Source organism: Castanea sativa, chromosome 11 (genome assembly GCF_040712315.1).
Source record: "Castanea sativa cultivar Marrone di Chiusa Pesio chromosome 11, ASM4071231v1".
Classification (NCBI taxonomy): Eukaryota; Viridiplantae; Streptophyta; class Magnoliopsida; order Fagales; family Fagaceae; genus Castanea; species Castanea sativa.
The window spans coordinates 17,979,646-18,003,169 of NC_134023.1; the positions used below are offsets into that span (position 1 = coordinate 17,979,646).

The 23,524-nt window shown below is 35.8% G+C and overlaps 1 protein-coding gene across 1 annotated transcript; it reads right to left on the bottom strand.

Moving 5' to 3' along the window:
- Positions 1-4,942: 4,942 nt before the first annotated feature.
- On the bottom strand, positions 4,943-22,870 carry LOC142617370 (ubiquitin carboxyl-terminal hydrolase 25). The gene is made up of 9 exons (XM_075790199.1): positions 22,254-22,870; positions 21,624-22,149; positions 21,459-21,534; positions 21,287-21,379; positions 15,948-16,034; positions 15,071-15,849; positions 13,218-13,367; positions 5,520-5,657; positions 4,943-5,420 (listed from the first exon to the last, which is right to left on the bottom strand). The coding sequence occupies exons 1-8, from the start codon at positions 22,432-22,434 to the stop codon at positions 5,525-5,527; spliced, it is 2,025 nt and encodes a 674-aa protein (XP_075646314.1). The 5' UTR covers positions 22,435-22,870; the 3' UTR covers positions 4,943-5,420; positions 5,520-5,524.
- Between the last annotated feature and the right edge of the window lie 654 nt (positions 22,871-23,524).

A 23,524-nucleotide genomic window follows, 5' to 3' on the forward strand; every position in this document is an offset into this window, starting at 1 on the left:
CCATGGTCACAATATTGTTGCTAAGAAGATTGAGAATGATGAGCATAGTCATTAGAGGATTGTTTGTGGTAGGCAATGGTGCTAGTAGAGATGGTAATGGTTAAGTGTAGAAGTACAAAAGAGTAATGTTGCATTAAGCTTAATTGTGTTTCCATTAGTTCATGATTAATGATGATTAAATAATAATAATAATAATAATAATAATAATAATAATAATTATTATTATTATTATTATTATTATTATTATTATTATTATTATTATTAGTTAAATAAATAAAAAGTTAAAATTCCATATGTTAGGTCATACTTATCAAAAGGGAGTCTAAACCGACACATGAGAGAGTATTTAAATATTAATTAAATAATTAATTTCACCAACTAAGAAGCATGAACACTTCAAAATATTCAATGTGTCCGAGTTAGATAAAGACACGTCAAGAACATTGTGCATGTCCTCGTGCATGTCCTCAATGTTCTAGGAGGAAAAATATAATTTATTAAAAAAAATCTTTTGATTGTTTATATTTTTAAAGATTCTAATAACTGTTAGAAAACTTAAACATAAACAACCACATACTTAAAAATACAAATTTATTAATTGCTTTATCTACACCGTATCATATTCTAAATTTTTAAGAACTGTTAGATTGATGTGTCTCATTTCGGCTCTATACTTCCTAGCTTACCAGAATACAATTACATTGTTAAAGTTCGCTTGCATTTTTGTTTTGAAATAATTATCAAGCAAAAAGATTAATTCTAGCTGAGGTGGAACACATGGTACAAACCAGAGAGAGAGAGAGGGAAAAAAAAAAAAAAAAAAAACCTTGATCTTGGTGAAGCAAAAGAAGGACAAAATGAAAATGTTAAAAAGAAAGGAGGATATCTAGACTTTTTTTTTAGAAAGGAGGATATCTAGACTTGACTTCACGTACAGATGCACTCTTTAATTGAGCATCTTTGCTAAACATGAGGTAAAATGACATCTCACTTATCATGCAACTATTTTAGAGAGTCCATGAAGTGTTGCCACGATATATATAGAGATTGTCTGGGTCCAATTTTACATCTTAATTAATAGGAACAAAGTATAAAAAGGACAAATTATCAAAAGCATAATTGTACGATTCTGGAAATAAAAAAGAAAAAGTAAATCTCTCCTTTTATTGCTATTGGCTTTTGGAAAAGTTTATGTCATTCAAAGATGCTTTTATTTGTGTTAAAGATAGGAATAGTCAGATTTCATCAAATAAAAAAAAGGTAGGAATAGTCAGAGAGAGTCAAAACTTTTTGGGGATTGGTAATGGCTTCTAACAAATGAATAATGATAGAAACCCATCGAGTAATTTATGAAGCCATACCATTTGTCATACTTTAAAAGAGAGGGAGACTCGAGAGAAACTAATTCATGGTTTCAAATCATACCAGTTCATCAAGGCAAGAGGGGGAAAAATTCGTGTCGGCCAACGTTTTCATGAACGTAGAATTTAAAGCATAAATCATTGTCACTTGAATTGATTTTGAGGTCAAGTCATAAAAATAGTATAAAACTAGTCGATAATCTGCTGTGCGATCTATGGAACAATTAAATAAAAATTAAAAGTACTTATTTTACTTAAAGGTTTGTGACTTAACTTTAAAAAAAAATGTATAACTTAAAAATGAATGAAAATAAGTAATTTTTTATTCAATATAATGGTTTAGAAAAAAAATTTTATTTCGTATCATTGGTTCCACGTAACAAATTTCGATATAGACTATTCTATGGTGATAACTTCAAATAATACTCAACTGCAATTAAATCTACAATCCACTACCAATCTAATCTATGTTATCTTTTTCTTTTCTTTTTTTTGATGGTAAGACTAAAACTTTTATTAAAAACTCAAAGAAAAGCTACGTCATGGAGGAGAGCTTGCTCTAAAAGGCAAGATTATCTTCTATCCAAGTCAAATAATTCACAATACCTCACGCATGTTTTGCTAACAAATGAGCAAGTCTATTACCTTGCCTCTTAACATGAGAAAAATCAACCCTTCCTATAGACCCACAGGACATTAACATACCTCTAACTACAGCAACTATCGTGGAAGGTGGAACAGATAAACCACAAAGAGCATTATAAAGCACCAAGGAATCACCCTCAAGAATAACATCCTAAAGGCCAATGTCCCTAGCGAACTCCAGACCCACTTCAACCGCCTTGGCTTCCACTTCCAACACATCCAAAGGAGCATTGATTTTCTTACTCAAAGCCGCAATTACCTAACCCTCGGAATCTCTGATCATACTCCCACTCCAGCAAATTTTTGGGCTGAGAAATCCGCACCGTCTACATTGATTTTGTATCTCGACCTTGACGGAGGTGACCACCCATCCACTTGAGGTATCACTGGTGTATCAGTCACCCAAGTTGCCTCATGATACTCCTGAAGGTACTGCTGAGTCCACAAATTGCATTCTCATATCCTTAGAACTTGTCACATCATTATTATTATCTATATATAATATAAAATTGAAATTTTTGACTTTTTGAAAGACTTACATTAGAATTATAATTAAAAATTAATTATAATTTTTTTTAATTAGACCTCACGTTAGATTTTTTTTTTTTTTTTTAAATGACTCACTTTAGGTTTCAAAAAAAAGACCAAAAAAAAAAACACTTTAGAATTAAGGGGAAAAAAACTCTTATTAGGACTTCACTATTCAGTTTAAAAATAGACCACACATTAGATTTTTTTTTTTTTTTTTTTTTTTAAAAGGGACTCACTTTAGGTTTCAAAAAAAAAACTCACCTAAAAAAAATTAAGATTAAGGAAAAAAGAGAAACTCACGTTAGGACTCTCTCACTATTTAATTTTTTGATGGGAATAATCAAGATTTCATTAAATAAAAAAAATATAGGAATAGTACGAGAGAGTCAAAACTTTTTGGGGATTGGTAATGGTTTCTATCAAATGAATAATGATAGAAACCCATCGAGTAATTTATGAAGCCTTACCATTTGTCATACTTTAAAAGAGAGGGAGACTCGAGAGAAACTAAGTCATGGTTTCAAATCATACCAGTTCATCAAGGCAAGAGGGGAAAAAATTCGCGTCGGCCAACCCTTTCATGAACGTAGAATTTAAAGCATAAATCATTGTCACTTGAATTGATTGCGAGGTCAAGTCATAAAAATAGTATAAAATAATGGGGTCTTCGGTCAAGTGACATGTTTAATCATTGGCCTTCTCGATAATAAATATTTTTTAAAATATCACAATAAATGAGATAGGTAAGCTTTTTTTTTTTTTAATGAAAAAATTTGAATCCTAAATATCGTTACTAAAAACACAATAAAATTTGTCAGTTAAGCTAGCAATGATATTAATAATTTGATAGTTAAAATGCCAACAGAGCTACAAGTTTTAATTTACATTTTATATTTTCACAAATATGTAGAAATATGTGTAAGAATATAAGTTAGTTCTAGCAGCTTATAAGAGCATTCCCATCAAAGCTCTCAAAAATTTTAACATTTAGCATTTCAAAAGGCCACTTTATCAATTTTAACAATTTATTTTACAATACACTCAACATCAAAAGTTCTATTTTTTTTACCATTTCATTTAAAATAATATAAACTACTCATTAAAATAATATAAAAAAACTACACAAACCGCCTTTTCCACCACAAACATTAAAAATAATAATTTTTTTTTTTTAAGATTAGAGCTACATTGAGCTTTCAAATCTTTGAAAACTCACTGAAGTTGGATTGGTATTTTTTTTAAGTTGAGCATGTTTATTGGAGCTTGCTTTTTTGTGCTTAATTTAGCATTTATAGTATTTAACATTGTTAATGAAAATGCTCTAAAATGACTTTTTTTGAGATCTTTGGGTCAAATGGTGTATCGCACGTGTTGCGATTTTAAATTTGAATTTAGGTCTAGTCTTTATCATCCACTTCTATAAGCACATTGATTTAAACTGGCTTTTATAGGTCTAGCATTTATGTGCTACTTTGATATCCCAAACTGAGAGCTTGGAGGTGGTATCTCATGTATTAGCTATAATCAACATCTCTCACATTGCGTAGGTCCCACATAATATGAAAGAGATGATGTATGTAACCGAAACACAACATACATCGGTTCAATTTCTATGGATAGGATAAGATAATCACAAGCCGAAAGACCCAATTATAATGCCTTGGACAGGATCCATAAACAACTGGATCGTGTGGTTGCCGGGTCAAGCTTCCGAAGCAAAACATGTGCAATGACATCTATAAATTGCTTCAAACGCCGCCATCTGATTCTCAAACTCTTATCTTTGTGCATTGCATCCTTTAATGCCTTACTCCTTGCACAGCTTGTTGGAGTTAGCATAAAGGCGCCCCCACACAAAATCTGTGGTCTGCACTAGGTAAGATGAGTTCAAACACTCAACAATATTCCGTACTAAGTATTAAATAACATTCAAAAGTTAAATGCAGTATTTATATTTATATGAAAGATCATTCAAAGGTAAAACATTTAAGTGAGAATCACTTACTAAGCTCCTGCTCAACAAATGTCCATTTCCCCCATCTAGCAAGCATGTCAAAAACCATATCCAAGAATCTTTAAAGCTCCTGCTCAACAACTGCATAGACTTAGATTTGCAACTACTTACTAGGTCTCACTTGCAACCAGGCTTTAAAGGAGCAATGACACGTTTTAACCGATCACCACATAGCATAGTTGGAAAAGTATCTACGCATGTCTGTATAAATGTACACTATCCAGCAGTTACCAACTTACCAGACCACAAATACATGCAAAAATACAGTACACACATACATATTAAGATAGACTCTTCGTCTTAGTAATAAACAGCCTACAAATAAACTCCATCAAATTTTCAGGGAGAAAGGCAAGGTGAAAGAGGGTTGTCTTTCCCCTTTTGGGGTGTGAGGGAAATCAATAGGTGGGAAACAATTTCATAGTAAATGGATACAGTGTATAACATATATCCATTACTAAACTATATTGCCACTTAATGGAAAAATTGTAATGCATCCATATAGAACATAGATTAAATGCTGGAGATAGAGCCAAAAAGGATATTGTACAATACGAGTAAAATTTTTGTTTCTCTCTCTACCATAATCAACTGCACAGCCTCAAGGGACAAACAAAACTTTCGGCAAGATCTGAAATGAGAAATCAGCCCTTTCTTCCTAATTTGACTGATAGCACACCCACAGAATGTCACCATTGGCAAAGGAATGAATGAATGAAAAGATAACAACCTCCTGCTCTAGCGAGAACTTGCTCAGAGAGACTGTACAACATACCCTCTTATGTTGTCTAGAGGATATCCCCGTCATTAATACCTCAATTAGTAGTACAGATTAATACACCAAGCTCCTTTGTGGCTACATCATAAGCCTGCAAATATTATTGAAGATATAATTATCTTGCCATCAACCAAATTTTGATATATGCCTCTGAAAATTTCTAAGATAAAAGGTGAAGTTCCTTGCATACCATGTTCAGTTTATCAAGGTCCGAGAAAATGCTTTTTTTCCTTCACTAATTGATCGCAATCGTTCAATTAAGTCCTCTTTTAATGACTCCGGTATCTGTGAAGTAAAGGTTGGTCTAGCATCCGCAATTAACAACTTCCTGTTAAACAAACATCCAGATGAGTCATGAACTTAACAAAGGCAAAATAACTTCAGAAAAAAAAAAAAAGAGCGCGGACAGACGATGCTGAAAGTATCTTATGCAATGGCTGTATGCAACACTCTCACATGTATCTAGCAAACCATAGAAATGGATCCTACATGCAAGTGAAAGTGATGTTGAATAAACTGAATATGTAAAATGCCACCTGTTTGATGGAACATAATAATCCTTCATGAGCAAAATAGCATTAAAATTGTAAAAGCAATCACTTTTAAATAGCATACCTAGAACATAAACCAAACTTTCTTTTCTGGCGTTTTAAGTGGTGAAAGTGCTGATGTAAACTTCAAGAGCTATTGAGCACAAAAGGTATAAAATATATAGAGAAGAGAAAGGAAAACAAAAAGAGGTAAAACCCCTCAAGCATAAGAGAACCTAACAAAAAGAAATACCCAAATCAAGCAAAGCTATGGCCAATGACCTGAAAACACCTAATGATGTCTAGTACTTAAACAAAACATTTTTCGAGCCTTAAAAAAATTAAAATTCACTAAACAAAAAGAAAAATAATTCAAATTTAAAATTCAGATGGTCCAAAAAGTCTAAGAAATCTGTCGATGTAGTTGAGCTTGAGATATTGCCCCAATCATGTAAGTGATGCAGGACAAAACCAAAACAATGTAACAAGAAAATTCGAGAAAGCAAATAAAAGATAGGCAACCTAGGAGCCTGCATAAAGCAAGAAAGAATAAACTTCTAACAGACAGCACATAGGGTTGTCTGGAGTAAGCATCAAACCATTGGAAAATTACACAAATTTTATTGATTATCAAACTTTATACTGGTCACCATAGGAGTACAATACTATGCTTATATAGACTACTAAAAACTAAACTCTAATTTTAATTGACATAGGAAACCCTAGTTCTAATTGACTTGGGAAATCTCAATTATTGAAAAAAAAAATAACCTAGACTCTCTAGGAAATTAAATAAATAATAATAATAACCTAATAAAAATATAATTGACCAATAAAAAATATACAGTTGACTTCCAAAATTAATAAAACCAAATTAAAGTAAATATTTATTCGCTCTTCACGCATCATTCTCCCCTAGTTGGAGAAAAATCAACCTCAAAGTTTTGAAATGTTGAATGATAAAAATCCTAAGACTGGATACATGCTTTAATGCTGGAATCACCTTTGAGAGCACTAAGAACAAAAAACCTTATGTTCGATCACATCATAAAATTTGTCTGAGCCTCGAGGTTCTACCTATTAGCTTCATATTTGCAAATCCGACTTTCTTGTTATCTAATAACCCTACTTGTTCGTGGAATTAGTCCATCTCATTTAACCCAAATGTTGAAAATCCATGGTTCTTAATGGCCATAGTTCACTAGAATAATAAATTTCAATAAGAATTGAAACAAAAATGGACTTGGGCAGTAGATTTGCACTGATCCAGCTAAATAAGATGGGCCTTGTACTGTGTTAACACCAAAGGGTAGTCCACAGTGGTAACTTTGTGGGCCAGGCCACATGATATGAAATAGACCCCTACTATACAGGCCTAGATGCCTTGAACTTATCACTTACTGCCCCTTCAAATCTTCAAATCCACTTTTGAGTCTTCCACAAAACAATGCCTCCTGAAATTCGAATCACCACCCCCAAATTTTCCATTCAGTCAAACAGTATCATTTATCAATGGAAGTCAATCTAAAAAGGGTCTTTCACAGTAGTTTTTGACCAAGGAAGAGACTCGACAGCTCAACCTAGCAATGGAGAGCGTGAACTATTCCGGCAAAGTATAGTGGTCCTGCAACAAGCAGAACAAAATGGCAGTCTCCAAAGTTATTAGAAATCTCGTCCTACAGGCGGCAAGAGACCATGAGACTCAGGTCACGCATGAGGTAATTGGATGCTACCTTGTGAGATTGTGGGTCGAATCCTCAATCCAGGTTCAGTATGACATAGATGGTTTATGGCAGCAGCAATGGGTTACGTGGGACTGTCAACATGGCTGGGCATCAAATTTCTCTTCTCACCCCCCCCCCCTCCCTTTTTTCTGTGATGGTGGTGAGGTTTGTAACTTGCTGTGGTTGGGTTTTGAATGATGGTTTGTGATATGTGGCTTGACAATGGTTTGATGATGGCAACTACAATTTTTTTTTCTTTTTTTGTTCTGGTTGTGACCCTGTGTTGGAAAAGAGGGGTAATTTTTCCCCAATACCAAATTTCACACTATGCTACAAGAAAACTAAAGAACAGAAAAATAAAAGATAAGCAACTTAGAGTCAGCACCTAGACTTGCTTGAAGTCAACACCAAGTAAGAGAGAGCAAATCACAAGGAATCAGAACCTAGGGTTAGCTAGAGTTAGCACTAGACCATTGGAAAATTCGAAGTGAATTTTTATTAATCCATCAAACCATAAACTTGTCCATATAAGTAAAATATTGTGTGCACTCTTATATAGACTACTAAAACTAAGCCTAATTCTATTTGATTTGGTAAATCCCAATTATTGAATTACAAATATAACCTTGACTCTAGAAAATTAAATAAAAAATACTAATAACCTAATAAAATTTTAATTGACCAATGAAAAATGCAATTGACATCCAAAATCATATAAAACTAAATTAAAATAAATATTTGTTTCCCACCTTCCCACATCAGTAAGGCTCATAAAAATAAGGATTTCAAGATCATTATTGATTGCCCATTGCCTTTAAAAAGGCATGCCCTATGCCTTCAAATGGTCCACATTAAGCACAAAGAAATGCTATTCCAATTTTCAGCCCTTTCATGTTTCCCAGAGTATCCTATCCAACATGCCACAAAGCCAGAAACTATACTTGGCATAAACCCAAGTCCACCCTAAATACACTAAGAAACATAGACCATAACTCTAGCTATCTTACAATGTAGAAAGAAAATGATCTATTACTCTTCATACACAAGCAGTACCAATTGGTAAGGATAATATTAATACCTCGTCTCCTCAGATTATCCAAAGTTAAAAACTTATTCATCACAACTGTCCACCCAAAGAAGGCATCTCATAGTGGAACTTTGACTTATCGCACACCCCCGTTTCACAAAGCCTTATATTAATCCTTCACTTCTGACATTTGGGGAAAAAATAAAAGATGGAATATTTTAATACATTTTTTCTATGATTTTGGCGACATGGAGGAGCAGTAAGGTGAGGGACTGCAAATCCTTTTTTCCTAAGTTCAAATCTGGGTGTAACCTAATCAAACAAAAAAAAAATCAGCATCCTTATTATGTCTTGCTGATAAGAGAATCAAAAAAAGCCCTCTAGGTCGAAAAACCAAAAGGGTAGTCTCGACAAAAGTTATGGTACGACAAAGAAAAAAAAAAGGAAATTTTGTTAGGCTGAAAACTCAAAAGAGCGGTCTATTCAAAAGTTAGGGGACACAAAAAAAGAAGAGAAGAATATGTCTAGCTGAAAGTCCAAAGAAGTTGCCTAAGCAGACTTCAAGGCAAACAAGTATAGAAGACATTTATTTTTTCTTTGATAGATAAGAAAGATGTATATTCAAAAAACTGCTTTATGCAAAAAAAAAAAAAGCATAACAGAGATTACCAAAAAAAAAAAAAGAGAGAGAGAGAGAGAGAAAAGCAAAACAGAGAAAAAACAAATTACAAAGAAAGAGAGCTAAGGAACAAAGGGAGAGAATCACTAGATGTGCAAGTTAATGAAAAGATGAGTGAAAAGAAGACAAGCATGACAAAGGTACTAAGACAGGAAACAATTTTAACAATTTTTTCCCCTAGAGGTAAGCAGGGAGAGTACTCTTGACTGGATATAATAAGCATATCTGTTCACTACATGTTATATATCCTTGCATCTAGTTTTAATTGACAAAAACAAGAACAAAAGACATTGGGAAAAAACATATGGAAGCATGGAAAACCCTTGGGAAAAAAATGAAAAGATTGGATTGAGCATATGCCATGAAGAAAATGAAGAAGAAGACGCAAGCGCTAGCTGTTCCGTTAAAAGCTTAAAACTAAACCTTTTTTTTTTTTTTTTGATAGGTAAGAAAAATTTTATTAAGAGAAAATTACTTCATTAGAAAAATGAAGTAGCCAAAAAAATGTACAAAAAAACTAAACTTTATTATACATACGACTACCCAAAAAAAAAAAAAAAAAACCCATATTAAATTAAATAAACCTTTTTTTTTTTATAAGTAATAAAGTAATTTATTGAAAAAAGAGAGTCACCCAAGTACACAGGAAGTATACAAGGGAGAACAAATCAAAGATGAACATTACAAAAATCAAGAAAATCCAAAATAGAAAGAAAAGGAAAGCTTCTCCACACGGAGAACCAATCTAGTAAGGTTCGGAAAAAAAGAGACTTAAGAACAGGCATGGAACTCTCGATGTCTTCAAAACATCTACTATTTCTCTCCTTCCAAATACACCACAACAAGCAATGAGGAACGGCCTTCCAAATATCTCCATTACGATGGCGACCAAAACGACCTTGCCAGCAAGCCAAAAGCCCCACAACAGACCTTGGCATAACCCAGTAAACTCCAAATAAACCGAAGACCATGTCCCACAATTCCATGGCAACCGGGCAGTGAAGAAAGAGATGATCAACACTTTCACAATTGCACTTGCACATATAACACCAATCCAGGATGCAAATCTTTCTTTTTCTTAAATTGTCTACAGTCAGACATTTCCCCAAAACTGCGGTCCAAACAAGGAAAGCAACTCTAGAGGGGATCTTCTGCTTCCAAATGCTTTTCCAAGGGAAAATTTGCTCCTTATGGCCAACAAGAAGATGGTAGTAAGAACTAACCGTGAACCCCTTACTCTTACAGGGCAGCCAACAGGACTTGTCCTCCCCAATCCCCCTTACGGGAGTGCTATAAATGGAATTGATGAAGCTCCTGAAAGCTTCCAATTCACGATTATGCACATCCCTACAAAACTGAAACTCCCAATGGAGGAATCCATTGGTGTACCTCAAAAGATCCGCCACAGTAGCCTCTTTTCTACGACAAATCCTAAATAATTCCGGATAGCGAACGGCAAGAGAAGAAGAACCACACCAATGATCTAGCCAGAACAACACCTTTGATCCATCTCCAATATCAAACATAATAAAACGAGATAAGGAGTGCCACCCCCGTCTAATGTTTTTCCACAAACTGACACCATAACGACCAGAGAAAGAGGTAGAACACCAGCCACCCCAATCACAACCATACTTCACCTCAATCACTTGACGCCAAAGAGCATCCCTTTCTTGCCCAAATCTCCATAACCACTTCCCTAATAAGGCAATATTGAAGGTTCTCAGATTCCTGATCCCCAACCCACCTGAAGAGAAAGGAGAACACACCGAAGACCAATCAACCAGATGAAATTTGGGCTCATCTCCTAGACCACCCCAAAGAAAGTCACGTTGAAGTCTAGCAATTCGGTTGGCCACAGAAGCAGGAATAGGGAATAAGGAAAGGAAATAAGTAGGAAGATTGGAGAGAGTGCTTTTAATTAAAGTGACTCTACCTCCCTTGGATAAATATAATTTTTTCCAACCTGCTAATTTTCTTTCCATCCTTTCAAGAATAGGACTAACCTTCTAATCTATAATTAATTCTAAGGAACACACATGACTAACCCCTCTCTCCTCTCCTCCCCCCCCGCCCCCCCCAAAAAAAAAAGTAAATATTATCCTTATGACAATAAGTAATTAACAAAAAACACTCTACTGACTCGCAAATAACAATTTTCGTTTTTTTTTCTATAGGGAACAAAGGTACAGTGAACACCCCATATCTCAAACAACTATTGCTGTCATACATAAAGTAGAAGATTTTGCCGCTATAATCAGTTCACGAGTTCATTATCGGATTGCGGTATATATAATTTTTTATAAGAATTGAGGTATATATGGTACATCAGTTGAAGCAAAACCCCTTTGCTGTATGTCTAAACTTCCAAAGTATAAAAACTTCAAAGGACTGTACCATCCCACGAAGACTTATTTCATCGTATACGCATCAAATAAAAGCAGAACCCATAAGCTTAACACCAAAAAATTTTATAAAGGTCCATAAATTTTTAATATCCTCTCAAATGGACTACGGTTTGTGCTCCTCTTCATTTTGGGGGCTTGGCTATTAGAAGCTTAAGAAAATTTAACAAAGCATTGTTTGGTAAATGGCTAGGAGATTTGCGAATGAGCGACAAGCCTTGTGGAGGAGAGTGATAGGGATAAAGTATGGCTGTGGAGAAGGAGGTTGGTGCTCTCTTCCCGTTACTGGCACCCATTGAGTGAGTTTGTGGAAGTCTATTAGTCATGGCTGGCCTTCTTTTGTTCGTCACATTCAGTTTAAGGTTGGGACTGAATTTACTGTTAGATTCTGGAAGGACATCTGGTGTGGGGACACCCCTTTGAGTTTAGCTATCTAGAACTATTTACTATTAGTCGAAATAAGGAGGCCTATGTGGCTGGTGTGATGAAGTTCCCAAATGGTGTTCTTTTCTGGGACTTAATTTTTGTCAGAACCCCCCAAGATCAGGGATTAGAATCTTTCTACAATTTCATGGCTAGAATCTATGGGAACCCTTTGAGAGGAGTTAGGGACGATAAGATTTTTTGGAAACCTGCTATGGGAAGAGGTTTTGCAGTTCATTCTTATTATCAGGTTCCAACAAAATGTATTGATCATTCTTTCCCTTGGAGGACTGTTTGGAAGCCTAAGGTCCCTTCCAGAGTTGCTTTTTTTGTCTGAACTGCAGCTTTGGGGAATGTTTTAACTATTGATAATCGGTGTTGTATGTGAAACTGCAGTTTGAATTTAACTGCAGTTTGAATTTAAATTGATGTTGTATGTGTAAAAAGAATGGGAAATCAGTAGACCACCTCCTTATCCATTGCCCCTTTGCTTTTGATTTGTGGTCTATAGTGTTTACTTTGTTTGGCATTCACTAGATTATGCTAAAGACAGTGGTGGAGTTGTTGGCTTGTTGGCAGGGAAAGTTTGGGCAACATCGGAATGGTGCTATTTAGATGGCTGTCCCTCATTGTTTGATGTGGTGCATTTGGTGGGAGAGGAATAACCGGCATTTTGAGGACTTGGAGAAAACAGTTTCAGATCTCAAACTTTCCTTTTTCAAGACTCTACTGGACTGGGTTGAAATGTTACGCTGTCATTCTTTCTCTTCTTTTCATGATATTTTTTCAGTTCATGGGTTTATGGAATTTTGTACTTTATGCTCTTGAATTGTTTCTTTGTCCCTGATGTATACTCCCTGTATACTCAGGTGACACTTTTCTTCTTTTTATAATATAATTTTTATTACTTATCAAAAAAAGAACTGTTACAACCTTGGAAAGCTTTCCTACTAATGAAATGTATTGCACTTCACAAGATAAAAAGGACCACACAGGAATTCAGATACGGTTCTTCAAGAAAATGCAAGTATTTGAAGTTTGACTATACAATAAAAGTTCCTAAATATACATTATACATGTAAAAGTTGTAGGATACTTACTTGAATTCACTAGTACTTGATGGACCATTTCCAGCTTCTTCACGTAACCTCTTCTTTGATCTCATGAAACTAAAAACCTCATCTGACCAGCCACATGATCGCAAAACTGAAAAGGCTTCTTTCTCGAGACTAAAAGCTTCTTTCTTGAGACTAAGAGAGAATAAAATAAAAAGGGTAAATGAATTAAATAATTAAGGAAAAAGACACTGTTAGACAACAAAAAACATTCAACAGTCAAACATGAGCAACCTAACAGAAGAAAAAGAACGAAATTGAGTCTGGCATATAAAAATAAAAAAAGGAAGACTTCATTTTACTAAACATTGTATTATACATTTTAAAAATCAGAGGAAATTCAGGGATTGTGCACACAAGATTTTCCAAGCAGGATTATAGGACAGAAATAACAATTAGAGATAATCTAAAACGAAAAAACAAAAGGAAAAAAAGTCAATGGCCCAAACCATATGGCATCTCTGTTCCCTAAAAGAGGGGGTGCATAGTGAGGTCATGGACCCAATTCCCTGTGACGAGTATTTATCTATAGAAGCATGAATCATCCACAAATATCACAAAATTGACCTGAAAATATTGTCAGAACTTATCGAGGTAATTGACCTAGGAGGTACAAACTCCAAAGATACAATTTGAACCACAACTAATTTATAAACGGGTTCATCAGTAACTTCATTCTAACTAACGCTTCTTATACATTTCTAGCATTAATACATTAACTAAATGCTCCAACATAATTCAAGTTCATAATTCTCAACCCAACTCTAAAGCTCTCAATACTTTCTACTAACGGAGCTGGATGAAAGATAGGAGTCAAATGTCTGACAATATAGGAACTTTAAATTAATATGGATGTAAAATGATGCAGTCCATGCGGATAAGAAAGAGTTCAAGGAAGAACAAGATTAAACACCAAAAGGATCAAAATCTATGGGTCTAGATTTGATGTGGGACTTTCTTGACACCTTCCATAGGTTATTTTAGTTATTATTTAGTCTTAGTATTCAGTTTTTAAAGTAAGAAAGTTGCTGGTTTAGTTTTAATTAAGAATTACTAAAATAAGGAAAATTTGGCAATTTCAAGAAATCTGGAATGGGCTGTCCTTGTCTGCAGCAAAGGCCCATGAGTCTTGTTTTATGTTTTGAGTCCTTTTCCTTCTTTTCTGATCAGTAGGAAAGAATTTTATTTAAATAAAAAATAAAAAAAGCCAAGGCCTAAGTACATAAGGAGTATATTAAGGACACTCAAAAAAGGAGGAAAAAAAAGGGGAGGGGGGAGGGGGACCATAAAAAATTTATTCATGGTGGTTTAGAAGCTACTAAGTCCTTTTTGTTTGTTATTAATAATCCTAGTCATTCTAGGAATAGGTTATTTAGAATCCTAGTCCTTCTAGGAAAGGATTTAACAATAGCCTGTATAAAGGCTTTATTGTAGTCAATAATATTCGTAGTGAAATTGATTCTAACAAAAATCCAGCAGCTTATTTTAAGCTTTGAGGGTGGATTTCCTTCTCCTACGTGATTGCTTAGGAAGTCCTAGGTGTGATTGCCCAGTGTCTATTTATCTTTTTCAGTTCTATCCCATGTTTTAGCCCTAAAAAGCCATCAAAATTCATTCTTTTCTAACCCAAAGCCCTTAACATCATTTCTTATACAAAAACCCTTCAAGAACTTATCAAAAAATCTATTGAAGTGCTGAATTCTTAAAGATCCTACTTCATAAACTAACCAAGAGAATAAGAAATACATATTTAGCAAAGTAATTCTTGACCAGACCCTAATGAACATAAGTTATTAGCGATAAGTATTTTACAAAGGAATAAGAAGGGCATAACATACACTTCTTTCAGTTCTTCAAATTTTGCCTGGAATTGAGAATCCTGTGCTAACAAAATGCAAGAGCCATCGTCCTTTGATTTTCTTTGAGACGCTGAGATCTCAGCATGCCCATTGACAGCACAAGTTCCCAATTCATGGTGGTCAGGTCCTCCCACTGTCACCCTGCTCATTGTGCCATTAACTTCACCACCATCTGGTTTCACTAAATTAATATCTCCCCTCTGACTAATACCATTTTCAACAGTTAAAGTGAATGCTTTGTTGTTCTTACTACCAGCAACATCAACATTTTTGGTTTTGTTAAAACCATTCATATTTGTGGACAATGCCACATCTTTTTCACTTTTCTCTGTAGAATTTGAAGCTTTCACATCCCCATTTGCTTCCATTGATTGAATCTTATGAGCGTCAAGTTTTCCATTACCATTTGCAAGAGGTCTTTTGGAATTAGAGTTTGATAGGTTAAATCTCATCCGTGGGCTAGAAGCTACTTTAACACCTTTGGGAATGGCTGAGACATCCTTCTGAAAAGATTGATCAAAAGATGCTTTTGGATGCACTGATTTTGTTGGGAGAGCAGCCTTTGGGCTTTTAAATGCCTCACTGCCATTGCAATCACGAGACCTTATTCCATTTGAAGCAAGAGCAGTGCTGGCAGATGCCGGCCTTTGATTTGTACGAGAGAAGAAAAGAATATAAACCTTTTCCGACAAGACCTCCTGCAGTGTTGAAACCGAGACAAAAGAATCATTGCAGCAGTACCACCGACCCATTGCATCCTGTACACGCATGGAGAATATAGACCAGCAAATACTTATTTAGCTGCTTTCTCATAATTTATTTAATGTTTAAAGAGAGCAGGGTAGGCATATAAGACCTTTATATATGCATAATAGTGTCCAGATTCTTGCGAGTAGCCGGAATGCACAATAGTACCAAAGAGCTTATATTCTGGTCGTGGATCCTGTATTAGACCCAAAAGGAAGTAAACAATACTATAAAGGAAACTCAGGAACACATCACATGCATACAGAAGAGAACAAGTACACAATAAAAGCAGTCTTGAAGGACTTTATTTTTCTAAGTACATGCAATTTTATTAATTAAAATTTTCATAAAGGTACAACAGGAACAGAAGGTGTCTATCGGTTATATTCCAAAGAGTTTTCCTACAGAGATATTGAAAAAAATGTGCATATGAAATCATACAAATTTGAGGGTCTACTCCCATCCAATGAAATTCAATAGAATCAAGACCCAACAAATTGAGATTTTAATCTCTATAGATAGGCCTTGCCCCTCAAAAGTCTCCTAGGCCTCTCTCTCCCAATTTGCCACATTAAACATGATGGGGCTATATTCCACAAATAAAGTTTTTGGGCTCCATCATCAACATTGAGCAGTCCTGTGGGACTATATAGCAGAGGAAGCATCAGCACAAGAAACCAGAAAATTTTCTACCAATCTTTAGACAACAGTATGCAAAGCAATAACTCTGATTTTTATTATGAACTTGACAGAGTTGACTAATACGAAGAAAAAAAACATTAATTCGTATAAACTACTAACTACAGAAACCAGAATAACACTATCAAAGGACATAACAACCCTACAATCCCGCTTGTGTTGATCACTTAAAAAGACACAATAAAGTCCAAGAATGAACTCCATTGTGCCTTGCCATACAAAATTTATATTAGGATTCGGCAACATTTGTGCAGGCCAAGCTCAAAAGGGGCAGCCAATGGATCTTGAACCCATGACCTCATAATATATTAAGTAACTGTCAATAAAGCTATAGCTTATTGGCTGCCATGTAGCTATTTTTTTCATGTTATTTGTGTCCTTTTAGCTACTTTTGATTAGGGCCAGCATTGATTTAATCATAGTGCTGGAGATTTTTTTCATTTAAGTATTTGTTTAGCATTATAAAAAGGATTGTAATTCTAAGATTTGAAAGGATAGCAATTTTTTTTTAAAGCATGTTATCCTTTCAAGTTATCGAGAATTAACAAGTTAAAGTTTTTTTTATTTCCTTCACATCTCTCTAATTTTTCTGCTTCCTTCTCATTCAATTTCTAATTGACCATTAACCTCTTTTTTTCTCTCTACCATGTCAATCAATCTAAAGATTTAATCAAATCATATCTAAACATCCCTACAAGCATATTAAACCCTAAATTTTATTCCTGATACTCTCCACCATGAAACCCTAATTGACCCTACTCCTTTCTACGCCCTAATGCCCCAATATAGAGATAGAAAGTGCAGGATTCAGCTGCCGCCCTGCATCACTACCTCATGAAATCCAAAAAGGTTCCATCTACTTTATCAATTCTTAAATTCAAAAAAAATAGGATCTCTATGTTTACACGTACTCTTTTTGATGGGTCCCAAGTTTGGGGTTCTACACAGTGTTCATCCATTTTAGAGTTACAAGCTTCTCTTAGATTTCCCATTTGATACTTCTGTAACTTTTATGATGCATTGTGTTCATCATCATGAACATGGAGCATTATTCATTCCACTTGGGAATATGAATTCCACTTCCTTGGTAAATAATTCTTGGAAGAATTCTGAACCCATTCTTTTTAAGCGTATGCAGTACTTTTGTGTTTACGGGCCAAAGTTTTAACACAAGAAAGCCGAAGTATTAATATATCTGCATTACTTATCAAAAAATTAGGGGGGGGAGGGGGGAGATGAATGCTATTTGCCAAACCCAGAAGAAGCATTGTCCTAAAGATAGACTAGAGCTCACGTGATCAAGTATTCGTAGTATGCTATTTTTTTTTTTTTTTTTTTTTGGTAAGAAAGAATGGTATATATACAAGAGTCTACTCTATGCATAAAGAACATAGAGCAAACCCAAGAAATACAAGAAGAAGAAAACGGCGAAACAACAAAAAGGAAAACCAAACAAGAGAATAATTACAAAAGAAAAAGGGAGCAAAGAAAAGAATGGAGAGAATCACTAGGCGTGAGTCCCCAAGCCCAAGACCAATCAAAAAGAGTTCCACTAAAAGAAGCAAGTATCTGATCACTGGAGCTATCCAAGTCCTCAAAAGTCCTCCAATTCCATTCCTTCCAAATAAACCATAGGATGCACAACGGAACTAAATTCCAAATCTGAGATGAAAGCTTCCCCAACCAATTCCACTAGCCAAAAAGCGAGCCTGAGATCGATCTAGGTATAACCCAAGACAAACCAAAAGTTATAAAGACAAAGCTCCATAACCGAAAAGCCATCTCACAATGAAGAAGTAGGTGGTCTGCCGTCTCTCCACAATGACAGCACATAATGCACCAATCCACAAAATCCAAACCCCTCACTCTCAAGTTATCTCCCATTAGGATCTTATTCCAAGCTACACACCAAACAAAAAAAGCAACTCGCCTAGGGGCCTTTGCTCTCCATATAGCTTTCCAAGGAATAACAGTCGAGGGAGAATCCCTTAGTTTGTTATAATATGACCGGATGTCAAAAGCCCCATTAGGCTTCAATTTCCATCTCATCTGGTCTCCAGCATCCATAGGAGGAGTATTGGCTCCCAATATACGAAGAAAATGCAGCCCTTCATCCATCTCCCAATCATTAAACTCTCTAATAAAACGAACATCCCAAATTCTTCTCTCCTCTGCCCCCAGCCTTAGCAAAGAAGCTTCTACAGAAACATCCTTATCAGTGGCAATACCATACAATCTTGGGAATGCCAATTGAAAAGGTTGATCCCCGGTTCTCCCTTGTATACTCCCTGTGTACTTGGGTGACTCTCTCTTTTTTATATCAATGAAATTATCTTTATTACTTATCAAAAAAAAAAAAAAAAAAGGTTGATCCCCATACCACCCATCCTGCCAAAACCTCACTCTATTCCCCAACCCAACAACAAACTGACAATTTTTGCTGAAATCCTCCCATCCCATGCGAATACCTTTCCACAAACCACACCTATGAGCTCAATTACCCAGCTTTGAGGTCCATCCCCCCCATTCTTCCCCATATTTTGAAGCTACCACCCTCCTCCATAACCGATCCTCTTCCTTCCCAAACCACCACAGCCATTTCCCCAATAAGGCCTTATTGAAAGTAGTAAGTTTCCTTATCCCCAGGCCACCATTGGCTATAGGCGCACAAACTTTATCCCAACCTACCAGATGAATCTTGCTATCACCCCATAGAAAATCCCTTTACAACTTTTCAATTTTATTAGCCACATGAGTAGGAATGGTGAATAACGATAGAAAGTAAGTAGGAAGACTAGATAGCGTACTCTTGAGTAACATCAATCGACCCCCCTTAGACAAATACAATTTCTTCCACCCGGCTAACTTCCGCTCAATTTTTTCCAAAATTGGATTCCAAATTGAAGGGGAATTATGAGAAGCCCCCAACAGCATGCCAAGATACGACATAGGCAGAGTTCCAACTCTGCAGCCCAAAATATCTGCCAGGGCATGCACATCAACTGTCAAAGAATTAAAAGTAAAAACACCCGAAGCATTTTTCCACTCTAGCGAAGTTCAAAGAAAAAACAACTCCATATCATGAGTTGATCTCTCACATCCTTCAAAAGTACAAGCATTCCTCTCCCACCAAATACCCCACATAATACAATGAGGAATCTTCCTCCAAGTCACCAAGGACTTACATCTACTACATTTATACGACCAGCTTGCTCGAAAATCCACAACATGGCATGGCATAATCCAATGAACCCCAAATAAAGAAAATACCATATTCCACAACTCTAGCTACATGAAAAGGTAACAATAAATGATCAATGGACTCCCCATCCTTCTTGCAGATGCAACACCAATCCAACAAAACTACTCTGAGTTTCCGCAAATTATCTTTAGTTAAAAAATATGCCCCAAAGCTGCTGTCTACATGAAGAAACCAACCTCTGTTGGCACCTTTAGCCTCCATAAAGGTTTCCAAGGGAAAAAAAGAATGGGTGGAAGAACACAAAACCTTATAAAAATATTTAACATCAGAAAGTCCACTGGCAGAAGGTATCCAGCATAATTGATCCACTCCGTTCCCTCTCACCAAGCCAGAATAAATCAAATCCAAAAAGGTGACCACCGACTCCAATTCCCAGTCTTGTACCGGACGAACAAAATTAACATTCCAATGGAAACCATCCCCTGAGGAAGATAAAAGCTCAGCCACAAAAGATTTCTTATTACTGGCAATACCAAATAATTCAGGAAAGACATCTTTTAAAGGAGTCCCCCCACACCAAGTATCAAACCAGAATTTGATATTGGCACCATTCCCCACCTTAAAAGCAACAAGACTATGAAAACTGTCCAATCCCTTCCAGATATTCTTCCAAAGGCAAACACCATAAGTCCCTTGCACACCATTAGAGCACCAACACTCCCCCCCCCCCCCCAACATACTACCATATTTAGCATCCACAACTCTTCTCCATAAAGCATCTCTCTCCATAGCAAAACCTCCCTCCTTTGGCACTACTTTTAAGAAGTTCTATAGAACAATAAGATGCCACTCATATCATATATCCTATTGCTCACCAGTTCTCATAACTAAAATTTCAGAAGGATTAGTTACACTTCTAAAACTCATACTAAGATATGAAAGCACACTTGCCTTATCATCATGTCCTAAATTATCTTCACTAACGAGGGAGCTATCAAAAGTAAATTGCTGATATATTGTCAAAAATCATTCCCCTAAATAAATTCATCAGTAACCTTGGCTAATTTCCTTTTCGATTTCAGCTAATCTAGCAGTTATATAAAAGCCAAAGTCTCACATTTCTAGGACAAAGTAGGAGAAGCAAGGGGTAACTTATGCCAATGAGCTCTGTCTCACATGGCACTCCCCTCCTCCCATAATAATAGGCGGAGGAAAAGATCAAAGGTTTAAAACCCACTAAATGGTGCATCCTACCAATAAAACAAAGGGTAATTCATGGATGTCAATCATTTCAGCTAGATACGAATCGATGCCATAGAAATTAAGTTTATAATGATTTTTTTTATATAAGCAATAAGCATTTATAATTATAATCAGAAAGAAAGAGTACAACTGTTCTATTGAACATTGAGGTACACTAGGAGATTGGATTTCTAATCATGATTCTCTACCTTGTTATTGTAAGTCAATTTCTCTACCTAACCTTTACATCTAATTATTAATCATGTATATTTTGTATGTCCTGCATAGTTTTATTAGGTATATACCTGACTTGCTTTACACATGAAACTCGAAAGCACCAAAACTTCCTCAAATGCAATTGCCTTATCAATCTTCCCGCCATATACACTCTCAAATCTCTGCCAACAATAACACTTACATTAGAAACCAATGACCCCAAAAATACTAACATAAACAACAATAACAAAATAATAACACCTTCAGCTGGATTACAAGGACATTGGGCGCTTGACGTATTGACATTTGCTTCCTCGCCGCCACCAATTTCTTACAACTAAAACAACCATAATTTCCTCAATTAAAAACAAAACAATAACCACTTGAATAATAAAGAATTCAACAAAAATAACAACAAGAACTTACTTATCACACTTGTACTTATTGTTTCCATCCAAAACTTCGGGCTGAAAAAACTTTTGAAACGCGTCTTTAAGCGAATTACTAAGCAAAACATCAAGACTAATATCCATTATCTCGTCAACCTTATTCGACTCATTACCACAAGAAAGACACTTCACCTGGCTCTGCAATGAACCTCCAAAAATCTCCTTCACCACCGAACTACCACTACTGCTATTGCTACTACCATTACTACTACCATTACTAACAATCTCACCTCCCTTGCAGCCATTATTGTACCGCCTTTGCTGCTGCTGCTGCTGCAACTTCTTGAGCCGAAGGCAAGTGTTGTGGCAAGCATCAATCACGTAACGAAGGAACTCGTGCGCGTCCTCCTGGCGCCCGCACTTGAAGTGCTCGGCAAAAATCCTCAGACAATTCTGCAGCTTCGCAGGCGCGTCCAGCGCGAGATCCACGCTCAACGACCGCGCTATCCGCTTCTCCAGTATGCAGAACGGACACTCTCCGACGCGCTTCCTATCCTCCTCGCCTGCACAGAAAAAACCAAAACAAAAACCAATTAGCTAAAAAAGCAAAACACAGAAAAATCCGAATTGCGAAAAATTGGAGGAGGCGATTGGAAAATTTATGTACAGAGAGAGGAGTGTTGGGAATTGAGGCAGAAATTGGCGAGAGGAGGAGTGTAAGTGAGGCACTGAAGAACGCTGTTGAGGTAGCAAGAATTGCCGAGGTTTCTGAGCCCTAACGGAGGACCGGTACGCCGCTTATGACTGAGCAAATTCGGCTGCCAATTCATCTGCAATTGCAAGGCCATCAAAGACCTCGTCTCGTTGTTGATTCCGATTCCGCTTCCGGCGAAGAAGCATCGGAGGGCGGCGGCGTCGTTTTGGCAACACAACTCTCCCGCTGCCAAAACCACCAACACAATCGCATCGCTCTGCTCTCTATCTATCTCTATCTCTATCTCTATCTCTATGATGATGATGATATGATATTTTGGTTTTTGTTGTGAACAGAAGAGAAATGGGGGGGAAGGAGTATTAAAAAGACTCTTCTTCTACAGAAAAACCCCCAAATCTTTTTTTTTTTTTTGTGGTGGTGGTGTTGTTGTTGAGAGTTTTAAGAGGACTATTCTTCTACAGATTTGTGAGGGTTCATAATTGTTTTTTCCTCTCCTCCCTCTCTCTCTCTCTCTCTCTCTCTCTGACTCTTCTTCCCTCCTCTCTTCCCTTGCCTTTCTTGGCTTTGTTAAGGCAAATTTTTTTTTTTTTTACTTTATAGTCCCAATTATGTGGGGAAATTTTTATCTTGTTTTTGGACACACAAATCTACATGTGTGGACTGTTGTCTATATGTAGCCATGTATTCTTGCCTTCTATTATAATTTTTGTTTCCAAAACATCACAAATTCTTTTCTTCTCTTTTTTCCAAATTTGTTTTTTTGTATTTTTTTAATATATAAAGAACACTTCCGACGTATAAAACATTCAAACACCCAAAATTGTTTTAAAGAAAAAACATCAACAGCCAAAATTGATAGTATGGTGTATAAAATTTGAAATATATGAGTTTAGCCGTCACTCAAGTGTCTCTAAAGATTGAAAAAATCTAGAAGTTTATTTTTAGAGTAAATTACAATTTACCGACCTGTGATTTAGTCGAAATTTAAGTTGTCTATCTGTGATTTGAAATTTGACATTTTACCCATCTGAAGTTAGCTTAGTTAGATTTCTATAATCCACCTCTATTAAAAACAGAGCTAAATATGTAGTTTTGCTCAACTTTTATGTTTCTCTTCTCCAAAAACATAATAAACATAAAAATACAAGATTAAATAAGATCAAAAACTATCCATCGGAACACTTTCATCATAGAATTTCAAACCACAGGTAGACAACTTAAAT

Coding starts and splice junctions, on each gene's coding strand:
- LOC142617370 (XM_075790199.1), bottom strand. CDS start 22,434: ATGGCCTTGCAATTGCAGATGAATTGGCAGCCGAATTTGCTCAGTCAT. Junction 16,035..21,286: donor TCATGTGTAAAGCAAGTCAG/GTATATACCTAA, acceptor GGTCTAATACAG/GATCCACGACCAGAATATAA. Junction 15,850..15,947: donor ACTATTATGCATATATAAAG/GTCTTATATGCC, acceptor ATGCGTGTACAG/GATGCAATGGGTCGGTGGTA.